The sequence below is a fragment of the Petaurus breviceps genome, unplaced genomic scaffold (assembly GCF_028583685.1).
Source record: "Petaurus breviceps papuanus isolate PSGF00001 unplaced genomic scaffold, PetGlider_PUasm1.0 563, whole genome shotgun sequence".
Lineage (NCBI taxonomy): Eukaryota > Metazoa > Chordata > Mammalia > Diprotodontia > Petauridae > Petaurus > Petaurus breviceps.
Window position 1 is genome coordinate 963421 of NW_027186380.1, and position 22951 is coordinate 986371.

Here is a 22951-nt window from a genome sequence, read left to right on the forward strand (position 1 = left end):
AGAGAGAGAGAGAGAGAGAGAGAGAGAGAGAGAGAGAGAGAGAGAGAGAGAGATCATATGGCCAAAATGAAAGTAACCAAAGTGAATTTATAATGAACAGACAAAATATTATCAGAAACTACTATACCCAGTGAAGAGGCCAAAAAGACTGAAAATTTAAAGAAAATGGGTGATTTACAAAAATAGAAATTAATCATATCACCAAAACAACAAAAAAAGAGGTGCCAGAGAGCCCAGTCTTACATACTGATGTTGATTGAGCCATACTTGAGCTACCAAACAAAAACTCCTGGTCTAAATGGATAGCAAGTGAACTCTTAAAAACATATTTAAGGAGCAATTTAAAAACTTTCCTCAATAATAAAGAAGGCACTCTACCAATCTCATTTTATGAGACAAAAATGGTCCTGATACCCAAACCAGGAAGGGATAAGGCAGAGAAAAAAGGAAAGATTAATATATTGATGCAAAATATTTAAATAACATTTAACAGAGATTACAGCTATATATCCCCAAACTACTTTATGTATTGGATTTACACCAGGGATGCAAGGTTAGCACAAGATTAGGAAACCATTACATCTACAGAGATTTTTTCCAGCATGAATTTTTTGATATTTAATAATCCATCTGATATGTTTGAAGGGTTTCACGTATTCATTATGCTCATCTTTTGTAAGAATATATGCGTTCACAAATGATTTATAGCACTCGAGTTGCTGCTGAGGACTTTGATTCACTATATTTATAGACTTCCCTTCACTACAGGCTTTTTGATGGCTCTTAAGGTTTGTTGCTGAATGCTTTATCACATGCACTACACTCACATCGTTTCTCTCCAGTGTGAACAGCTTGATAATAAAATTATATTTCACATACTTTCATTCACAGAGATTCTCTCTGATATAAATTATTTTATACTTTTTTTAAAGATTTGAGCTGTTGCTGTACGATTTCCCACATTCATTACACTCACAGAGTTTTTTATAAAAAGATTTCTCTGATGACATGGGATATCCTATGACCAAAGATTTTCCCCACATTCATTACATTCATACGGTTTTTATGTAGTATGAGTCTTCTGATGATAAAAAAAGGATGTCCTACGACTGAAGGTTTTTCCACATTCACTACATTCAAAGGGTTTTGCCCCAGTATGAATTCTCTGATGTTCACTAAGTCTTTCCTTCCGTGTAAAGGCTTTCCCACATTCACTACATTCATAGGGTATCACTCCAGTATGAATTCTCTGATGTTCACTAAGTCTTTCCTTCCTTGTAAAGGCTTTCCCACACTGCTTGCATTCATATGGTTTCTCTCCAGTATGAATTTTCATATGTTCATTAAGCTGTCCACTTTGTGTGAAGGCTTTGCCACACTGACTACATTCATAGGGTTTCTCTCCAGTATGAATTTTCTGATGTTCACCAAGTCGTCCCTTATGTGTGAAGGCTTTCCCACAGTGACTACATTTGAAAGGCTTTAAACCAGAATGAATTCTCAGATGTTCAGTAAGTTGTCCACTTTGTGTAAAGGATTTCCCACATTCAGCACATTTATGAGGTTTCTCACCAGTATGGATCTTGAGATGTTCAGTAAGCCGTGCCTTCACTATGAAGCCTTTTCCACACTGCTTACATTCATAGGGTCTCTCTCCAGTATGAATTTTCAGATGCTCATTAAGTCGTCCTTTCAGTGTGAAGGATTTTCCACAATGATCACATTCATAGGGTTTCACTCCAGTATGAATTTTCTGATGCCCATTAAGTAGTGCCTTCTTTATAAAAGCTTTCCCACACTGATTACATTTATAAGGTTTCTCTCCCGTATGAACTTTTTGATGATCAATAAGGTGTGACTTTTGGATGAAACCTTTCCCACATTCATTACATTTGTGGGGTTTATCTGCTGAATGAATTTTCTTATGATCAGTAAGTCGTCCCTTTCCTGAGAAAGCTTTCCCACATTCATGACATTTATAAGGTTTCTCTCCAGTATGAATTTTTTGATGTTCACGAAGTTGTCCCCTCTGTCTGAAGGCTTTCCCACATTGTTTACATTCATACGGTTTCTCTCCAGTATGAACATTCTGATGTTCAAGAAGTGTACCCTTCTGTATGAAGGCCTTTCCACATTCATTACATTCATACGGCTTGTCTCCTGTATGAACTTTCTGGTGTTCATTAAGCCGTCCTCTTCCAGTGAAGCCTTTACCACATTCATGACATTTATAAGGCTTCTTTCCTGTATGAACTTTCTGATGTTCATTAAGTCTTCCCTTTGCTGTGAAGGCTCTTCCACATTCATCACACTCAAAGGGTTTGTCTCCATTATGAATTTTCTTATGTTCAGAAAGTCCTGTGCTTCGCGTGAAGGTTTTCCCACATTCATTACACCTATTGCGTTTCTCTTTACTATGGCTTCTCTGATGTTCAGTATGGGGTTTCCTGGGCATGTCCTCCTTCTCACATTTGTTATCTTTGACAAGTTTTTCACCATTACGTTCTTCATGGTTTTGAGTAGAATCTGTGTGTTTATTTAAAGTCTGCTTATCGTTATTATATTTACAAATATTCTTCCCAAAGGAGATTTTGCTATGCTTAATTAGTTCTGAAAGCTGTTTGAAGAAGCTCTCTCTAGATATATCACATTTATGGACACTTCTTTCCACTGGAACTGACTGTCGTGAAGTAGGTATTGACACTGGGCTACATTTTTTCTCAGATGTATTGCAGTTATGGGCCCTTGACTCATTTGAAGTTTTGCTGCGATTGAGTGCTTCCTTCTTGGATTGTTTTTCAAGCTTTCCCTTCTGTATCTCTGGCTTGCTATTGCCTCCTGAAACTTTTCTAAGCTTTGAATCCTCTGAATAATCTTTTGTGAATCTTTTCTTAGAGGATCCTCTTATACAGAGATCCTGCTTTGGAGCTGACTTCTTGGTCCCACAGATAGTCTTGTGATGAAGGGAATCTGAAAAAAAAATCCAAAAACGTGAATATTTACTGTTTGCTATGTTGGGAGAAAGAAATGCTTTAGTATATTAGAGTCTGTCTTTCATCAAGGTGACTGATGCACAATCTGGGTATTGCATCAATTAAAAGGGTTTGTTTGCAGGCAGTAGGGAATGAGCCAGTAGAGAGGGAGAGAGTAAAAAATAAGGGAAAGAGTAGGGATGACAGAGAGAGGGAGCAATCTTTTAGAGAAGATGGGATGGAGTGTGATCCCTTGGATAAGTAGATTGGCCGTGGTAAGGAGTAAGGTCACTCCATCATATAAGACAGGGTTGAAGGAGGAGAGGGGCAGAAGGCATCTGAGTGGCAGGAGAAGAGGATGAGGGGAGGAGAGGGAACCCATGGAGAACAACCTTGATTTTTTCTGGAAAACGAGGCAAGGTTCTTTGCTGAGGGTAGAGGAAAGCCGGAGGAACACTCCCTGACTGGTTACCTCGAGGTGCTGACACCTGGCTGGGCTGCTGCTAGCAAGAACTTGTGTTTGCCCAGGCCCATACTTTCCCCTAATTTATTATTTACTTATTTTCACCATTCCTTTTAATTTAAAAAAAATTTGAGTTCCAAATTGTCTTCCTCCCTCTAGAGAAGGCAAGCAATATATTACACATCTGAAATCATGCAAAACATTTCCATATTAGCTATGTCACAAAAAAGCAAGAAAAATATAGAAAGTGAGAAAATTATACTGATTTGCATTCAGAGTTATCAGTTCTCTCTCGGAAGGTGGAGAGCATTTTCCATCCTAAGTCCTTCAGAACTGTCTAGGATCATTTATTGATCAAAGTGGCCAAGTCTTTCAAGACTGATCATGGTTCCAATCTTGCTGATACAATGTTCTCCTTCTTCAGCTCACTTCCCTTTGCATTGGTTCACATAAACCTTCCCAGGCTTTTCTGAAACCACCCCCCTTGTCATTTCTTATAGCACAGTAATATTCCATCACACCCATATACCACAACTTGTTCAGCCATTCCCCAATTGATGAGCAGTCCCTCAATTTCCAATTCTTTGCTACCACTGAAGGAGCTGCTAAACATATTTTTTATACACACTGGTACTTTCCCTTTTTCTTTATCTCTTCGGGTTCAGACCCAGGAGTGGTGTTGCTGAGTCAAAGGGTGTGTACAGTGTTTGTCTAGTCTTGGCTCACTCACTCACTCACCTTTTGGGACATGGCCTGTTGGAATCCATGGTACTTCCCCTTGCTCCAGCCGGGAGATCACATCTGGCTTGCAAGATTGAAGCCCTGTTTGTAAGCAAATAAATGGAAAGGTTATGGAGAAAGAGAGCCATTTCAATATCCAAAGCCTGCCTTCTTTTCTACAGTACAATGAGGGCACACTGGGACACTCAAACAGTGATGAAAAGGGCCAGCTGGGAGAATATTCCAGATCATTTCCCCAGGAAGTATGGTCTGAGAGGAAGGGAATGGGCCACAGAGTTGACGGAAAAGTCGTTTATTTTAACTCCCTCCTTCTTGGTGGGGATGGAGGGAGCTTTTAATGTTTTCAGGGGGCTTCTCTGAAACTTTAGGGAGATATTTTGAGTGGAAGGTATATCCCCAACACAACAAAGATGCTGGCTCCCAATTGTGCCAGGCATAGATGTTTCTCCTGTGAACACAGACCAGAGGCATCTTGGGTTTGGGCTCTGTAGGTATCTCTCTCCATTATTACATGGATTCCAGGCTCCCCCTGCACATCAAGCTAAGACTCAGACCTTCTCCCCCTCCCTCAGTCCTCAACCCCAGCTCTTAGGAAACAGATAAAGACACCCATCCCAATGGGCAGACAGATTCTGAGTCCCAGGAGAAAGTGGTCCATACCCAGGGAGACCAGGTTCTTATAGTTCTCCAGCATCACATCCCTGTACAGGTCCTTCTGAGCAGGTTTCAGCTGCTTCCACTCAGAGCGGGAGAAGTCCACAGACACATCTTCAAAGGTCACCAATCCCTGAAACATCAGGCACATTCCTGATCACTTGGGAACTGCTCATTAACAGGAACCACAGAGGAGATAAAGTTGGTAGGAGGTAGAGAAAATAGTCATCCCACAAGGAGAGAGTTAGAGAGGTCAAAGAGCCACTGAGAACATATGGACAAGGGGGCCCCACTTTAGGCCTGCACATCAAGAGTTTTATTTTGCCCAGTAAGGTCAACCTTACTATTCATCTCCCAGAATATGCTCAAGGGCAGTAAGTACTTTACTGAAACCTCCAAAGTATATAACTAATGTAGACAAGATATAGCTTGTAACAAAGCAAGACTAACAACACTACTCAATCCCAAATATTAATTGTTTATTAGCTTTAATTAAAATAATACTCATCATCATCATCATTATTATTATTATTATTGCTTTTTGGAAGGCAATTGGGGTTAAGTGACTTGCCTAAGGTCACAGGGCTAGTTTTTGTGTTGTGTCTGAGGTTGGATGTGAACTCAGGTCCTCCTGACTCCAGGGCTGGTGCTGTACTCACTGTGCCACCTAGCCACCCCTAACACTCATTATTCTTGCCAGAGGTGTTGTAAGGTTCAAATGAGATAATGGATGTGAATCCTTTTTGTAAACCTTATGGGTGCTATAAAATTCTGGCCACCATAATCTTCATCATCTTCATCACCATCTTCATCTTCAGTAGCAGCACACAGACAACAGGCCTTCAATCTGGTGATGACCTTACTCCCTTCTACTGGACTCCTAAGCTCAAGCAATATTTGTAGAGCAAAACTGGAGTATGGAGGCGGCCAGGTAGCACAGCGAGTAAGAGCACCGGCCCCAGTGTTGGGATGACCTGGGATCGAATCCGGGCTCAGACACTTAGCACCCACCCAGAAACACCTGGCCGTGTAACCTTGAGCAAGTTACTTAACCCCAATTGCTTAGGGGCAGCCAGGTGGCTCAGTGAGTAAGAGCACCAGCCCTAGTGTCGGTATGACCTGGGGATCAAATCTGGGCTCAGATACTCAGCACCACACCCAGAAATAACTGGCCATGTAACCTTGAGCAAGTTACTTAACCCTGATTGCTAAAAAAAAAAAACACAACAACTGGGGTATGGTGGTAAATATTTAACAACCAATCTCTCCAATGGAAAAAAGTATGCATACATTTTTAAATTTAATCTACATTGTTAACACTTTTCTCAAGGCTGGACCATCCAAATAGTGCCTTGGTTTGTAGTGACTGGGGATTTCTGAGGGGCGGATGCTCGTGCTGAAAATGCAATGGTCTGGACAAGCTGGTCAGCCGATGCCAGTCTTGTTTCGGGCAGTTACTCCAAGGCAGACAAGGCTCTGGATGAGCTGAGTAAGGCAGTGACAGCTTTACAGGGGCAGGTCCCCCCACGCAATCTTCCCTGGTCATTCTCTATGGGCACTACCAGCACAGAGGAGAAAAGCACTGAACATGTGATGCCAGTGAGCACGGAGTGCAAGGAGAGCATGATGGACCGGCACTGTGTGGGCGCTGCTCGTGCTCAGGCTGCTGCGGCTGGGTGACTGATTGAGCTTCTTGGGCACCGCAGTCTCTCTCTCAGAAAAGAGAGACAAGCAGCCCAATGCCTCTTCAGAGTCTGCAGTATGAGGATTATGGAGAGGATGACGCCTTCTTTTGTGAGATGGCAGCAGGGCTTCAATGTCCACACAGAGGAAGACGCTGAAGAGGCAGAGGGGAATCCTTACACAAGGAGGGAGGGGGGAAGGAAGAACCGCAGGGGCTGCCACAGAAGGCATGTGAGCCACCTGGAGGCCTGCCACAAAGAAGCTCCTCCCTGGCCAGTGGGGGGCCGCTGCCCACCTCTTCACCTGCTTTCCTCATAGTGCCATCCTTCAAAAGGGGAAGGGACCAGTGACGAAGGCAGCGGCTCTCCTGGTCCTGATTCCCACCTACAAGCCATCCATCAGACATCTATGGAGAACCCGCTACACGTTAAGCACTGAAGAGACAGGCACAAAAGTGAGACAGCGCTTGTGATCGAGGCACTCAAATCCTCCTGGCAGGGGGGGGGGGGGGGGACATGGGCACAGACAGTGTGGGCTGATCAGAAAATATGGGACAGTGACAGAAGCAACACAAAATGGCAGGCCTAGAAGACGTCATGCCCCGTCCGGCTTCAGTGATGGAGGAACCCTGAGAATCTGGCTCCATTTACCAGAACAAGCTAAGTCTCCTGGAGGAGAACAATGGCAGCTTAGGGTTCTGGGTGGAACTTGCTCAGGTTAGAGCAAAGACAAAGGAAAGCAAGAAGCGCCTTCCCTGAATGATGCCTCGGAATATCAGGAGAGAGAATGAACCCCACTCACCTGGATTCTGGCCAAGTGGATTGCAGCACTTGCCCTTCTCTTATGACCTCTTCTCTTGTGATCCTCCTTCATGTTCTGGTCTCGAGAAGGTGCAGCTGGGAACAGAAAAAGGAATCATGGGGGAACAATCCTTTCTGGCAACTGGCGGACTCACCAGGTCACAGATCCTTACAAGTGACTGGGTGATTCCCTTAGAGAATCCCAGGGATAGGGACTGGACAGGTGCAGGTGGTCATATTCTCATCCCTACAGTCTTATTTATTTGTTTGTTACACTTTGAGTTCTGAGCTGCCTCCCTCCATCCCAACATTAGAGAAGGTCAACATCTGACATAGATATATATGTGGAACCACACAATATCTACTCCTATAGATCAGTTCTTTCTCTGGAGGTGGACAGTATTTTCCTTAAGTCCCTCATAGTTAATGTGAATGTTCATATCACTCAGAATAGCTTAGTCATTCATTGTTACTCTTTGAATAACATTGCTGTTGTTGTATACAACGTTCTCTTGGTTCTGCTGATTTTACTCTGCGTTATTTCATATGTCTTTCCATGTTTTTCTAAGACCAACCCACTCATCATTTTCTTACAGTACAGTACAGTAGTATTCCATCACAATCATACATCACAACTTTGTCAGCCATTCCCCAATTGACAGGCTTCCCTACAACTTCTAACTTTTTGCCACCACACAAAGAGCTGCTATAAATATTTTAGAATCCATAGTTTCTTTTCCTTTTTCCCTGATCATCTTGGGAAGTAGACTTAACACTGGTATTGTTGGGTCAAAGGGTATATACATTGTTTTATAACTCTTTTGTTGGCATAATGCCAAATTGCTCTCTAAAATGGTTGGATCAGTTCACAATTCCAACAACAGTGTATTGGAGTCCCAACTTTTCCACATCCCCTCCAGCATTTGCCATTTTCCCCTTCTATAATTTCAGTCAGTCTGATAGTTGTAAGAAGATATTTTAATGCTATTTAAATCTGCATTTCTTCCCATTCAATAATGATATAGAGCATTTTTCATGTGACTATATATGTCTTTGATTTCTTTTTCCAAAAATTGCCTGTCCATATCTTTTGGCTATTTATCAACTGGGGAATGACTCATTCTCTCTTTATTATCTTGTCTTCCCCAATTACACGAAAAAATAATTTTCAACATGTTTTAAGTTTTGAGTTCCAAATTCTATCACTCCCCCTCACTGAAACAGTAAACAATCTAATATAGGTTATATATGTATAATCATGTAGCACATTTCCATATTAGTTGTTCTGTAGAAAAAAAAACAAAAGAGAATGAGAGAGAAGGAAAGTGAAAAATAGGGTGCATTCAATTTGCATTCAGAGTCCATCTGTTCTTTCTCTAGAGAGGGACAACATTTTTCATCATCCTTTGGGATTGTCTTAGATCACTGTATTGCTGGGGACCACTAGGGAATGACTCACATTCTTATAAATTTGACTCAGTTCTCTATATATTTGACATATGAGGCTTTATTTTTTATTATTTATAACTGGTTATTAAAAATTTTCCTCTAATTTTGTATTCCTTTTAATCTTGGCTACATTGGTTTTATTTATACAAAAACTTTGAATGTGATCAATATCATCCATTTTATATTCCCCAATTATCTTTATCTTTTATTTATTAATAAATTATTTTCCTATCCATTAATCTGTTTCATGCTTCTCTAATTTACTTATGATATCTACCTTTATCTATGTTATGTATCCATTTTGACTGTATCTTAATAAATGGTGTAAATACTGGTCTATACCTAATTTCTAGCAGATGACTTTCTAGTTTTTCCAGTATTTTTTTTTTTTTGCTTTTTGGAAGGCAATTGGGGTTAACTTACTTGCCCAAGGTCACATGGTTAGGTTTTTTTTTTTTTTTTTTTTTTTTGGTGTATGTGTTAAGTGTCTGAGGCCGGTTCTGAACTTCGGTCCTCCTGACTGGGGGGCCAGCACTCTACTCACTGCGCCACCTAGCTGCCCTTTTCTAGTAATTTTAACCAAATAGTGAGTTTTTAACCCCAAAGCTTAGCTCTTTATGCTTATCAAACATGAGGTCACTATAGAAATTTACTACTATGTAGAGCTAATCTATTCCACTGATCCACCATTCTGTTTCCTAGCTAATACCAGACAGTTTTGATAACTGTCACCTCATAATACACCTTAGTCATTCTCAAGTCAAAAGCCAACTGTGCCATGTAGATGATTTTAGGACAAGATAGAAGGCTTTTGGAGGGTAGAGGGGCAAGGTAAGTCCCTCTGTGAGGAATAAGATTATACAAACCAAGGCCCCAACTCAATATGACCTTTCTATTACCCTCAGCTGTTTGGGCACAGAGGATCCTGAGAAAGTGAGAGCTGCTCCTCTCCTGGGACCCTGGCCAGGTACTTGAGAAGAGATATGATAACTGCCCAACTCCTGGAACTAGCCATTCCAAGGAAACATTGCTCTTGGGGGGGGGGGGGGGGGGGGTTGGAGGGATTGGACTCCGTCCCAGGCCTGTCACCAGATACAATGCTTGCTAAAAAACACCTGGCAGTATGTTCTCAGCACTACTTAAACTGTAAAATTCAGACCCCAAATTGGAGTCTTACCCATGGAGATGTCCTGCCTGGGACCCTCCTGTGCGGGACCCTGACGGTTGTACCAGGCTTCCCCAGCTTGTCTGGTCAGGTGTTGGTGCTTCCCTGCAATGGTGATGCTTGTAAATATATATCTCCACAATTACTCATAATTGCTCTTACTCTGCTATTTTTAAGTCTCTTACTCTGTTATCTCTGGGTTCTTTCTCACTTGCCTATATATACACATATTCTGAATAAATATTGCAAACAAATTGCATTGGGTCTTCTTGGAGTACCAAGTATTCCATTCACGTTAATCCTGAACCTCCTTAATCAGACATTAATTGGCGTCACAAACAGGATTCGCAAGTTGGAATGCCGTTCTTCAAGAAATCCACTGTGGAAAGGCTGAAATTGAGTGGTTACTGTTATTGAATTTGAGATGGGAACTGATTATGGTAGAAAATATAGACTATTGTAATTTGTTACCATTTTAAGAATCAAAGAAAGCAGTTAGAGTGTTAGCCCAGCATATTTTTAAAATGACCTGATTATAATAAGGGAAAAGCAAACTTCTTGTAAACTTTTTGGAAGATATGAATGTGAATGGAGAATTGAAATATTAAGAAAAGAAATAAATTTGTGGATATATTTCTTTTCTGAGGGCCAAGGGTATTAGAACTTAGAAATATATAGTTACATGATCAAAAGGTACATATTGTTATTTGGCATTAAGAAAGTGATTCACCGTGTGTACTCCCCCCACCCCCTCCTCAGTTTTATTTACCTTAGTTTACTGTTCAGTAAGGGGATGGTGGTGGAATCCACATCCCAGGGATTTTTATGGGACTAATATAATTGTAAAGGTTCTTGGTACAATGCCTGGTATAAAACAAAAATGCTATTTGAGGGTAAACTGTGTAAGCTAAAAATTAATTTTTTCATGTTTGTTAACCTTATGTGGAATTTTCTTTAGGTGTGGATTTTGTGCCAATGGTTATGGGATGAATGATTCTCTGTGCAAGTTGAATTGGAAATGCATTTTGTAAAATTCTTACTGAGAAAATGAGAAATCTTGGGGGAAAAAAAAGAACATTCACCATCTATGTGGGATTCCAGAATGTAATTGATTTCTAGTGATGTTGATTGGTAATTGATTTTGGTTTCAAAATTTAAATTTAAGAACATGGTAATTGTTTATGATGTTGTTACTGGTAAACAGCTGTATTAAAAGAAAGTTTCAGTTATGATTGTTGAAATTTGTAAGACTGTTAACCAAGCTATATGGAGTTATTTCATAAATCAAGTATTTACAAAAGTATGCTTGTGAAAGGTAATTATTGGTAATTATGTGAAGAAAATACCTGTGAAACCTCTTTGTGTAAATTTTGTCAATTATTTGGGAAAGATTTTATGACCAGAGAATTTAGGAATCGTGTAGTAGTTAATGATATCAGGATAAACTGTTTTTGAAAAAGGGAAATATTCTTATGAAGAAATGTTTTATAAGATCTTTGGTATTAGATGATGGGGAACAGATTAGCAGACAAGAAAGCTTAGGAGAATGCCCTGTACATAGAATCTATGTGTTGAATCCCCAAGTCCCTAAGACAAAAGCAATACTTGTGTTCATAGAAGCTGAAAAGGAAAATTTGATTAAGTTTGGGAAAACTGAAACTGAGCAAGGCCATTGGTTATTGCTTGATGGGAGAGAAATGGTTAATCAACAAATCATGAGGGAAATTTTGTCAGTTTTTACATCAAGGAGTCCATTGGGGAGTGTAAGTAATGTGTGTCCTAGCTTTAAAGATATATGTGTGTGTGTGTGTGTGTGTGTGTGTGTGTGTGTGTGTGTGTGTGTGTGTGTGTATATATATGTGTATATAGTTGCTAAACAAATCTGTGAAGTGTCTTATATGCAAGGAAGTAAACAAAAGTGTATTAAGAAAGCAGTGTGCATCTCCTGGCAGAAAAGGCTAGGAGAGACAGACCCCAGGATTTGGAGAGTGGTGTTTATGTGTTCCAAAATAATAAAGTATTTTCAGAAGTTTTATGGGAAAGACTGAGAACAAGATGGGAGACACAAGATAAGAGAGTGAGGAAAATTTTATAATCCAGGATGGGGAAGCAATCTTATTAGTCCTGGGAAAGGAAGCAGGGAGAGAGGAATGTTGGGAGCCAAAGAGGCCTGATCCAAGACTCAGATAAAGATTTCACTATGTTCCCTATAAAAGGCCCTTTGAAATGTGGCTTTGTTAAGCTTTGTCCTTGGATCTTTTGATATGGGTTACACTTAAAAGGATGTTGTTTGAGTTCTGAGATCAATAGGCTATACCCCAAGATTTTAGTTATTAAGAGCTAAAATATTTGATTTAGCACTCAGGTATCTTTGGGTGGTCAGCTCTAAACTTGATGTCTTTTGAGAATTGTAGCTTTGACTTTGAAGTTTGCTCTCAATTATATCTTTAATATATTTGCTCTCAATTATATCTATAATTATATCTCAATTATATGTTTATGACTGCAGCTGCATTGGGAGGTACCTGAGGCCTAGATCAAAGGTTTTACCCTAAGACTTTAGTCCCCTAGATAACAAATCCTTATCAAACCATCTATCCTGTGCTGCTTTCAGGATATGACAGACTAAGATAACAATAAGAATACCTGAGTCTCCTTCCTTTGTCTCATTGATCTATAAAAACCTTGTCCTAAGAATCAATAAATGGAGTTCATCATTCTTCCTTGAACTACCCACATGGCCTGGTCATTTCTTATTAATGTCTGTAATGGGAATGTAAATTTTAAAGATCTTCCCTGACCCTAGGCTAAAGTGTACCTGGAGCCTGGGGTGGGAGGCTTGTTTTTCAGTAGATACTTTTTGATTGGCCAGTGAGTCAATAAGGTTGTTACACTCTCTGAGCCAGGAGAAGGCTATATAAGCCCTGACGTGTAGCTTTGTTTTGGGGCTCACTTTGAGAAGTGTTCTGTGATTTGATCTGGATTCTGGGAAGCCGTTGTTGAGAGCCCCCCCTCGGCTTTGAAAAACCCAGATGTTGAAACCCAGATGTTGATTTAGTATGGATGTAATGGTTGGACAGTTTGGAAACCTGTCTACTTGATAATTCTGTCTGTATATTCTGAAGTTCGGGGTGCTGACCTTTTTTCCCTGAACTAGGTAAACGATACATATCTGACTGATTAAAGTAAGCTTGTTAACCCATTTTGAGTTGCTTTCCTTTAATAAAGCAGATCCAAGAACCTGTATTGGCAGCCACCCTGGGGACGCTGGGGTGCTTGCTGCTCCAATGTCTCTGAATCATGGTAAGTGCTGGACACTGAGCAGCCCACGGCAGAAGGACAGCAGGTAGAGAATTCTGCCCATTAGTGCATTAGATATTATTTGTAGTTAGTTGTTTATAATCATAATAATTTGATGAAAATGTGGGAATTTGTTTTAATGCTAAAACTTAAAATTGTTAATTGATTACTGTATGTGGAAAGGAGGAGACTGGATGAAAACTTTGACTAGTTCTGCTGATTCAGAATAGTCCTCCTGCATGTATGATGTTGTAAAACTGCCAAAACCCCTAGAAATTATCTCCATTAGGCAAGGTCATTCAGCCTGGGAAGGGAGCTTGTTTAGTTATGAAGCTCCTAAACAATAAACTTGATCTTCTGAGAAGTAGCCAGTCTATGTAGAAAAGACTAAAAAGGAATCTCTAACAACTGGCTTTACCAGGACAAGTTCAAAAATTGTGAAGGGAAAGATGTTAAAGGGAATCCCATATGTATGTGAGTCCTGGCAAATCTTTGTGGTATATTGCAACTCACTGAGAGTAAATTGATGTTAAGGTAAAAAGTTTTGGGGACTATAGTGCATGTGGATGCTTTGTCCAATCAGGTTGCTATTTTTCATCTTTATGGCAAATCAATGGAAAGTTAGGCATAAGGCAAGTGTATGAAATTTTATTGTTTTAAGTACATTCTTCCTGAATGTTTTGAGAATAATTAGATACATAATTAATCAGTTTGTGATATTAGACCATGAACCTCTGCAAAAGTATCAAGAATAAATCTTGTTCCAAAAAGTGAGGTATAAAAAGACACCCTCCCCAAACTTTGCAGAAGTGATTGGGCCATACTTAAGGACATATCTTTTGATTGATCATGGAGTCCAGTATAGAATATAATATTGATGTTAATAGAATAGGTAAGAAGATTTGAAAAGAAAAGAGGAGGGTCCTCCAGGCCCTTCCGTCTCTAGATAGTTGCTAGGGATATCTTAAGTGTGAAGAAAGCAGATGTTAATTAATAGATAAGGAAATACAATGTTGGAACATTATCCCATAAATTAAGGCTGGGATTTCAAAGTTATTATAATAATTATTAATAATATCAACTTAATACTTTAAGGTTTGCAAAGGACTTTACAAATATTAGCCTCATAATAACACTGGGAGGTGGATGCTATTATTATCCCCATTTTACATAGGGGGAAACTGAGGCAGGTTAAGTGACTATCACATACCTGCTAAGTATCTGAGGATGGCCTCTCAGACTCCAGGCCCAGGACTTCAGGGGACTGGTTTAATAGGAGCCAACAGTGAGACCTGGCAGCCAAAGCTCATCACAGGAAGGGCCCATAAGGGAAGGCACCACCCTGCTACTGATGCTCATTCTGTACCACTTTTCAGGAAGAAGGCTGGCCAGCTCAAAGGCCCTGACCATGCTTGTGAGGGAAGGAGCCTCCCCAGCTGGAGATGGCCTCGCTCCTCCTCTGTTCTCTCTCCAACCCTGTGGAGATGGAGATTTGGCCTCATAGTCTTACCTTTCTCCTTGTGCGTCTTCACCTTCGACATCTTCTCAATGTTCTCCCTCTTCCCAGGGACGGGATAATTAGGGGCCATGCAATCAGCTCCAAGATCTGCTCTTTCCTGGCTCAGACAGTCAGAGGAAAGGCCTCAGGACAAGGGCTGGACGTCCCTTCTCAGAGTTACGTCTTTACTTTCCTGCAGAACTGGAGTCTGGGGGCCAAACCAAAATCAGTAACCATTTATCAGGCCATACACAAAAGCATTTCCTGCCCTCAGGAGAGGAGGAGGACAGTGTGATACCTCATGCACACAAGAAGTCAAATAACAAGGAGAGAAAAGAGCAATGACGAGGGGGAACTTCACAGAGCAGGCAGCCGCGTAGCTGAACCTTCAAGGAAGATTCAGAATGTCTGAGGCATGAGAGGGGGAGTGCATCCCAAGAAAGGGAAACGGGAGTGCTGAGACGGGGATGACTGGGTGCATGGACTAGCCAGGAACCTTGTCTGGCGGGTGTCTGGGGTACGAGGGCAAATGGTATGAAATACACCAAGGGGTGTGCCCACAATGCTGCAGGCCAGACCTACGAGTCTGTGTGGTAACCTGGAGGCAGCAGGAAGTCACTGGAAACGTCTCAGCAAGGGAGAGGCCCAGTGTGCCACAGGAAGATTGTGTGGCATTGCTGCTAGACGTCAAGGTCTACTTTCCATCCGCCAGACTGACTGAGGTGACAGAAGGAAAGTGACTTTGCGGGAGTTCCTAGATCATGGAGAAAATATTACAAGTAGCCAAGAAGAAACAGTTTGAATATATTGTGGAAACACAATCAGGATGACACAGGATCTGGCAGCTTCTACATTAAGGGATCGAAGGGCTTGGAATATGATATTCTGGAGGTCAAAGGAGCTAGGATTAAAACCAAGAATCACCTACCCAGCAAAACTGAATATCATGTTTCAGGGGAAAATATGGTCATTCAATGAAACAGAGGACTTTCAAGCATTCTTGCTGAAAAACCAGAGTTGAATAGAAAATCTGATATTCAAATACAAGAAGAAGAGAAGCATGAGAAGGTAAACAGGGAAAAGAAATCATAAGGAACTTATCAAAGTTGAACTATTTACATGCCTACATGAAGAATGACAAGTGTAACTGATGAAACTTTTCTCAGTATGAAGATAGTTGAAGGTAATATAAATGTATACATATATATGTATATATACATATATGTCTATATAAGAGGGTATATGTGCATATGAATACATATGTGAATGTGTGTATATATGTTTACAGGTATACATAGACAGAGGGCACAGGACCAATTGAATAGGAAGGGATGATACTTAAAAGGGGAAATTAAGAGGTGAGACAGGAATATAATGAGAGGAGATGGGGAGAGACAGAATGGGGTAAACTATCTCATATAAAAGAGGCAAGGGAAAACTGTTACAATGGAGGGGAAGAACAGGAAGACAAAAGGGAATGGGTCAACTTTACTCTCATTGAACTTGGCTTAAGGAGGGAATAACACACACACTAAATTGTGTATCTTACTCTACAGGAAAGTAGGGGGGAAAGGGATAAGAGGGGGGATGACAGAAGGGAGGGCAAATTGGAGGGGAGGGTAGTTAGAAGCACACACTTTTGAAAAGAGACAGTGTCAAAGTGGAAAATAGAACAAGTGAGGGGTGGGATAGGATGGAGGGAAATACAGTCAGTCTTTCACAGTATATCCACTATGGAAATGTTTTGTGTAACTATAAATGTACAACTTATATTGAATTGTTTATCTTCCCAGTAAGGGTGGGTGGCAAGGGAAGAAGGGAAAGAATCTGTAATTCAAAATTTTAAAATCAAATGTTTTTAAAAATATATTATTATTATTGTTATTATTATTACATGCAACTGGGAAATAAGATATACAGGCACTGGGGTATAGAGATCCACAGTGCCCTACTGGAAATTTGGAGAGGGAATGGGTGAGGATATAGGAGAGAACAGTTTGGGGGAGGAGGTATTCAGTGGGATCGTTGTTTTGGGGTGGTGGGTAGGGAAAAGACGGGGAGAAAACATGAGTCAAAATCTTGTGGAAATGAATGTTGTAAACTAAAACTAAACTTAAAATTTAATTAAAAAAAAGAAATAAAGGACTGAGAACAAATTTGGTGCTCACAAATAAAAGGACAGTTTAATAAATGATGTCATGATTTAAAATAAGTACAGAATATATAAAATACTTGGGAGTCTACCTGCAAGACACACTCAGGAACTATATGAGTACAACTATTCTTTATAGAAATAAAAGCCAACATAAATAACTGGAGAAATAGTAATTGCTCATGGATAGGCTGAACCAGGGACGCCAGGTGGAGCCATAGTACACACAGTGCTGGGCCTGGCGTCAGGAAACCTTATCTGCCTGAGTTCAAATCTGACCTCAGACACTTACTAACTGTTTGACCCTGGGCAAGTCACTTCACCCTGTTTGCCTCAGTTTCCTCATCTGCAAAATGAGCTGGAGAAGGAACGGCAAACCACTCCAGTAACTTGGCCAAGAAAACCCCAAAATGGGGTCATGAGTTGGACGTGGCTGAAAATAACTGAATCACAACGAATGAACCAACATAATAAAGAAGACAATACTACCTAAATTAATTCACTTACTCAATGCCATACCAATTAACTACCAGAGGTTTATTCTGTAGAGCTAAAAAAACTATTGACAAAGTTCATCTGGAGGAACAAAAGATTAAGAATCTCAAGGACAAGATTGAAAATTGAATAACAATGACAAATTAAACACCAAAATAGAATTTTGAAAATCAAAGGAGAGATGAATAAAATTCAAAGTAAAAAAAAAAAAACAAATACCATTGAACTAATAAGTAAAACTAATATGTTATATTCTTTAAAAACCCCAATGATATAGATAAACCATAGGTTAATCTGATTAAAAAAGAAAGAAAATCAAATTACCATATCAAAAATAAACCAAGTGATGCATCACCAACAAAGATGAAATAAAAGCAATTATTGGGAGTTAATTTGCTAATAAAACTGACAAGCTAAGCAAAATCAATGAATATTAAAAAATATAAATTTCTCAGATTAACAGAAGAGAAAATAGAATACGTAAATAACTTATCTTAGAAAAAGAAATCGAGCAAGTCATAAATGAGCTCCCTAAGAAAAAATCTCCAGGTCCAGATGGGTTAACAAGTGAATTCAACCAAACATTTAAGGAACAATTAATTCTAATACTACATAAACTATTTGGAAAAATAGGTAAAGAAGGAGCCCTACCAAATTCCGTTTATTACACAAATATGGTTTTGAACCTAAACCAGGGAGGGCAAAAACAGAGAAAGAAAACTATAGACCAATTTCCCTAATGAATGTTGGTGCAAAAATCTTAAGTAAAATACTGGCAAGGGAAAGTATAGCACTGTATTACAAAGATCACACATTATGACCAGTTAGGATTCATACCAGGAATGCAGGCCTCGTTCAGTATAGAAAAATTGTAAGTATAATCGACCATATCATTAACAAAAACAACAAATCATATGATTATATCAGTAGAAGCAGGAAAAGCTTTTGACCAAATATAACATTCATTTCTATTAAAAACCCTAGAAAAGACAGAAATAAATGGAACTTTTCTTAAAATGTTCTTAAAAATCTATATAAAACTAAGAGCAAGTGTTATGTGTAATTGGAATAAAATAGAAGCCCTCCCAGTAAGATCAGAGGTGAAGCAAGCATGGCCAATATCACTACTAATATTCAATATTATACTAGAAATGCTAGCCATAGCAAAAAGACAAAAAAGAAAAATTGAATCAATTAAGAATAGGAAGCAAAACTATGACTCTTTGCAAAAGGTAAGATGGTGTGCTTTGAGAATCTTAAGAGAATCAACTAAAAAATTAGTTGAAAAAATGAACAACTTTAGCAAAATTGCAGGATCTAAAATAACCCCACATGAATCATCAGCATTTCCATTTTTTACCAACAAAACCCAAAAGGAAGAGAGAAATTTCATTCTAGATAACTTCAGACAGTATAAAATATTTAGGAGTCAATCTTCCAAGATATGCATAGGAAATATATGAACACAATTACAAAACACTTTTCACACAAATACATATCTAAACAAGTAGAGAAATTTTAATTGCTTATTGGCAGGCTGAGCCAATATAATAAAAATGATGATTCCACCATTAATTTACTTATTGAGTATAACACCACTCAAACTACCAAATAATTATTTTCTAGAGTTAGAAAAATAATTTAAAAATTCATCTGGAAGAACAAAAAGACAAAAATATCAAGGGAATCACTGAAAAAAAAAAGTGAAGGAAGGCAACCTAGCAGTATCAGAAGGGGCAAACAATATGATACATGTGAAGTCATGTAAAACGTATTTCCATATTAGCCATGTTGTTTTTTTTTAAAAGGCAAGAAAAAGAAAATTTAAAAACATGCTTCAGTCTGTACTGTGTTCATCCATTCTCTCTCTGAATGTGCATAGCATTTTTTCATTATGTGTACTTTGGAATTGCCTTGGATCACTGTGTTGAGAAGTGTAACTAAGTCTCTCACAGATGATAATCTTTATAAGAGTGCTGTTACTGTGTACCATCCCTTTCTGGTTCTGCTCACTTCACTTTGCATCAATTTATTTAAGTCTTCCCCAGGTTCTTCTGAAACCTCTCACCATTTCTTATAGCATCACAATCATACACCATAACCTGTTTAGCCCTTCCCCAATTGGTAGGCATCCCCTCAATTTCTAATTCTTTGCCACCACAAAAAGAACTGCTATAAATATTTTTGTACAAATAAGTCCTTTTACTTTGAATATAGCGAATACAGAGAAGCATGGAAGGCCTTATATGGACTGATGAAGTAAATGAATTCAAGACAATAATATACACATTGATGGCAATAACGTCAACGGAAAGAACTTATACCTCAAAAGAAAAAATGAATGGTGCAGAATTACAATGAACAAACATGACCTTCAGGGAAGAGATAGGAGAAGACACCTCCCCTAACTTCTTTGCAGAAGTGGGAGATCCACAAATGTGGATCATTGCCTATATTTTCATATTTTTTCAATGAATTAATTGGTTTAGCTGATTTTTTTTTCTCTTTCTCTTTTAAAGAAATTATTTGTTATATGGGATGGTTCTCTGGGGAGGGGAAGAGGAAGGGGGAAGTGACCCAAGGGGAAATCTGGGCCATATTAAAAACAAAAAATACCAATAAAATCTATTTTAAGCAAAAAAAAGTTACATGTTAAATTTATTTACACATTTGGAAAGGAAAACAAGCTTATTCATAGTTTCATGAACAGTCCTCTATGTTTAGGCATGTATGTATGTACATATATACATTATACACATCACACACATAAACATGCAGAGGTATGTGCACTATAGGTACACATGGGCTTTACATGTACATATATGCTATAAATTTTATTTCCCATTTTCCTGCTCTCCTTTTACTTTTGGCTGCACTGGTTTTGTTTACGTAAAAACTTTAATTTCACATAACCAAAATTATCCATTTTACCTCTCCTATAGAGATAGGCACACCCTCTCTCTTGTTTGATCATTAACAAGACACATACATACATACATGTATATATCTATACATACATACACACATACATATATACGCAGGCTTTTGGGGTGTTTAAGTTCAGAATAAAGAAATACACTGCTTTTTGACAACTGAAAAAGATCTTGGGTGTTTCAGTGGACTGCAAACTCACTACCTGTCAGTAGGTTATGTGACAGCCCGGGGACGCAGTGCTGCCTGGAGTGAGTATGCAGAGGCATGGATTCCAGGAATAAGCAGGTATAAGTATCCACCAGTGCTCAGCACATAGTAGGTACCTTGCTGCAACAATGCTTGTTGACTGACAAAATACAAATGCAGCCTTTGGAGTCTACACATGATATACCAAATTTAACTTGGCTCGGCCTCAAGGACATAAATAAAAGTAGAGGAGAATGCTCAGAAAGAGAGGCTGTAGGATATGAATTGAGTGGGGAAGAGATCATGGAAGACAGCTAGGGAGAAAGGCTGGATCTGAAATTTCAATGGTACCAAGAACTCCGGGGTGAGGACTCCCTCTACTAGACCTTTTACCATCAGTGCAGTGACCTGCCCAGAACACTGAGGTTAAGTGACTTGCTTTGGGTGACACAACTGGTATCTGTGTTAGAGGCAGCACCTGAATCCAGGTCTTTCTGGTTTTCTATTTAGGAGAATCAATTTGGAGCAAAAAAGAGCTACAGAGATCATTTCCTTCCTTGTTTTAGGGATGAGAAAACAGACCCAGAGTTGAAGAGATCTGCTGATCACACCAGCAGGGGAGACCAAATAAGAGAAGATATGGATTGGATGGCCTGCACTGATGGGGATGGCTTGGGATAAAGAGGGAGCATCAGGACCAAGGGAGAACACAGCAGGGAGCTGGGTGGGAAGGTGTAACCAGAGAGGCCACCTCCCCTGGACTACCCATCCCTCCTCAGGGCTTGTCTCTCATAATGCTCTTGTCTGCTTACGACCAGGGTACAACCACATCTCTGGTCCCAGGGCTGGGGGGGCAGTCAACCTCTTAGCCCCCTTCCATCAGGCCTCTCTGTCCTGTCACTGGGGGTCATGGTGCTCCAATAGAATGAGACTGAGATGAAGGGCAACAGTGTATAAAGAGCCATGGGGAGCCCAGGTCTCTCCCCAAGTCTCTACTGTACCTTTTCTGCCTGCAGAACTGCACTGTCCACGAACAAAACCTTCGGAAGCCTAAGAAGGGGCCCTGCCCAGGGCCCAGACGCCCATGCAGGACATAACTGTGAAGCTCCCAGCTTCCTCCGGAGCCCTCCAACTGCATGCACACCTTGCCTGGCTCTATCCCCATGCAGGGTGCATTGCACACTCCCCCCCCCCTTTTGCATTCCCCAGTCAGCAGGCACACATAATCTGCCCCTCCCATCCGGTTATACAATCTGCACATCAGACGGCCCCTTCTCTCCACTGCAAACCTGCCCTCTCCAGGCACCCCCAGCTACACACCATCCTCCTTACAGGAACCATTTACACAAGAGTCAGCCTCGGGGAGGCAGGCACTTGCCTCCAGCTACTTCGGGGGGCTCCTCCCAACCCCCTCGAAGCTCCTATTTGCAGGCAATGGTTACACACCAACTCACCTGCTCCCGTAGCACACTCACCCGCCTTGGCGGTCGGGTTTGGTGCAGGCCAGTGTGGGCTCAAGGCAAACGTGCCCCCTCCTTCTGCCCTTGGACACACACCCACGCTCTCCGGCAGCCCAGGGTTACTCGCTCCCCGCCCCCAAGACCAATCATCCCTACCTGTTGCCCTTGGTTACAGCCGGCCAGCTCCAAGTTCCCCTGGTTACGTAGCCTCCCTCCCCCGGCTCACGGCAAACCCGCCCTCACCTGTTGCCCTGGGTTACTAGCTTCAGTCTCCGGTTGCCCTTGGTTACACGGCCTCCCTCCCCCTGCTCAATGCAACCCCCCACCTGTTGCCTTGGTTACAAGCCTGTTTCCGGTTGCCCTTGGTTACCCAGTGCTCTCCCTTGCTCCAGGCAAACCTGCCCTCATCTGTTGCCCTGGGTGACGAACCCACCAGCTCCTGCTGCCCCCCCCCCCCACCTCGGGGCACCGCACACGCCCTCCCCTGCGGCCCTGGGGACCCCTGCTCCCGGCCCCCAGCACACCGGTCCAGCCCACGCGTCCGCCCCCTCCCTCCAGGTCTCCGGCCCATCCCCACCCCTTCGCGGCTCACTCCGGCGCCCTCCCCCTGCACGCACCTACCAGCCGCGGAATGCCCGGCCGCCGTACCTGGGCTGCGCCGGGCCGCGCAGCTCCGTGCAGCTGGCCGGGTCTCTGGGGATCGGGGGCTGCCCCAAAGAGCGCGCAGACGCACGTTCTCTCCTTCGCCCTCCCCCGGGGGACAAAGCCGCCCAAGCGCAGCCAGGGGCGCGTAACAACCGCCCCCCCCAGTCTGCGCCTGCGCTCTACAGACCCCCCTACAGCTGGGTTCCAGGAAAGGGGCGGGGCTGCTGCCGAGCGGATGACGTCACCCAGCTGGGGTCCCTCTCTTCCCGGGTGCACGAGCGCGCATTCCCCCTCCGGTTCCTCGTTCCCGCCCGGGGGGCTCTGCGCCTGTCTGGAGCAAGTATTGAGCACCTA

At 41.3% G+C, this 22951-nt stretch overlaps 1 protein-coding gene across 4 annotated transcripts; it reads right to left on the reverse strand.

Moving 5' to 3' along the window:
• Window positions 1-6: 6 nt before the first annotated feature.
• Window positions 7-22774, reverse strand: LOC138173093 (zinc finger protein 595-like). Of its 4 annotated transcripts, none has more exons than XM_069103028.1 (7): window positions 22601-22774; window positions 14738-14933; window positions 9940-10032; window positions 7315-7409; window positions 4837-4963; window positions 4174-4257; window positions 7-2970 (listed from the first exon to the last, which is right to left on the reverse strand). In XM_069103028.1, exons 2-7 carry the CDS (start codon window positions 14814-14816, stop codon window positions 1064-1066), a joined length of 2385 nt encoding a protein of 794 aa, XP_068959129.1. In that variant the 5' UTR covers window positions 14817-14933; window positions 22601-22774; the 3' UTR covers window positions 7-1063. The 4 variants fall into 4 exon arrangements, with proteins under 4 accessions (XP_068959129.1, XP_068959128.1, XP_068959127.1 ...); XM_069103027.1 differs by having other exon boundaries at window positions 22574-22774; XM_069103026.1 differs by having other exon boundaries at window positions 22570-22774.
• Between the last annotated feature and the right edge of the window lie 177 nt (window positions 22775-22951).

Bases quoted from the DNA above. Each gene is read 5' to 3' on its own strand.
- LOC138173093 (XM_069103028.1), bottom strand. From the start codon at position 14,816: ATGGCCCCTAATTATCCCGTCCCTGGGAAGAGGGAGAACATTGAGAAG. The intron at 7,410-9,939 runs GTAAGACTCCAA...TTCTGTTCCCAG, and splicing joins CAGGCAGGACATCTCCATGG to CTGCACCTTCTCGAGACCAG. The intron at 4,964-7,314 runs GTGAGTGGGGTT...CTGATGTTTCAG, and splicing joins TCCACTTGGCCAGAATCCAG to GGATTGGTGACCTTTGAAGA.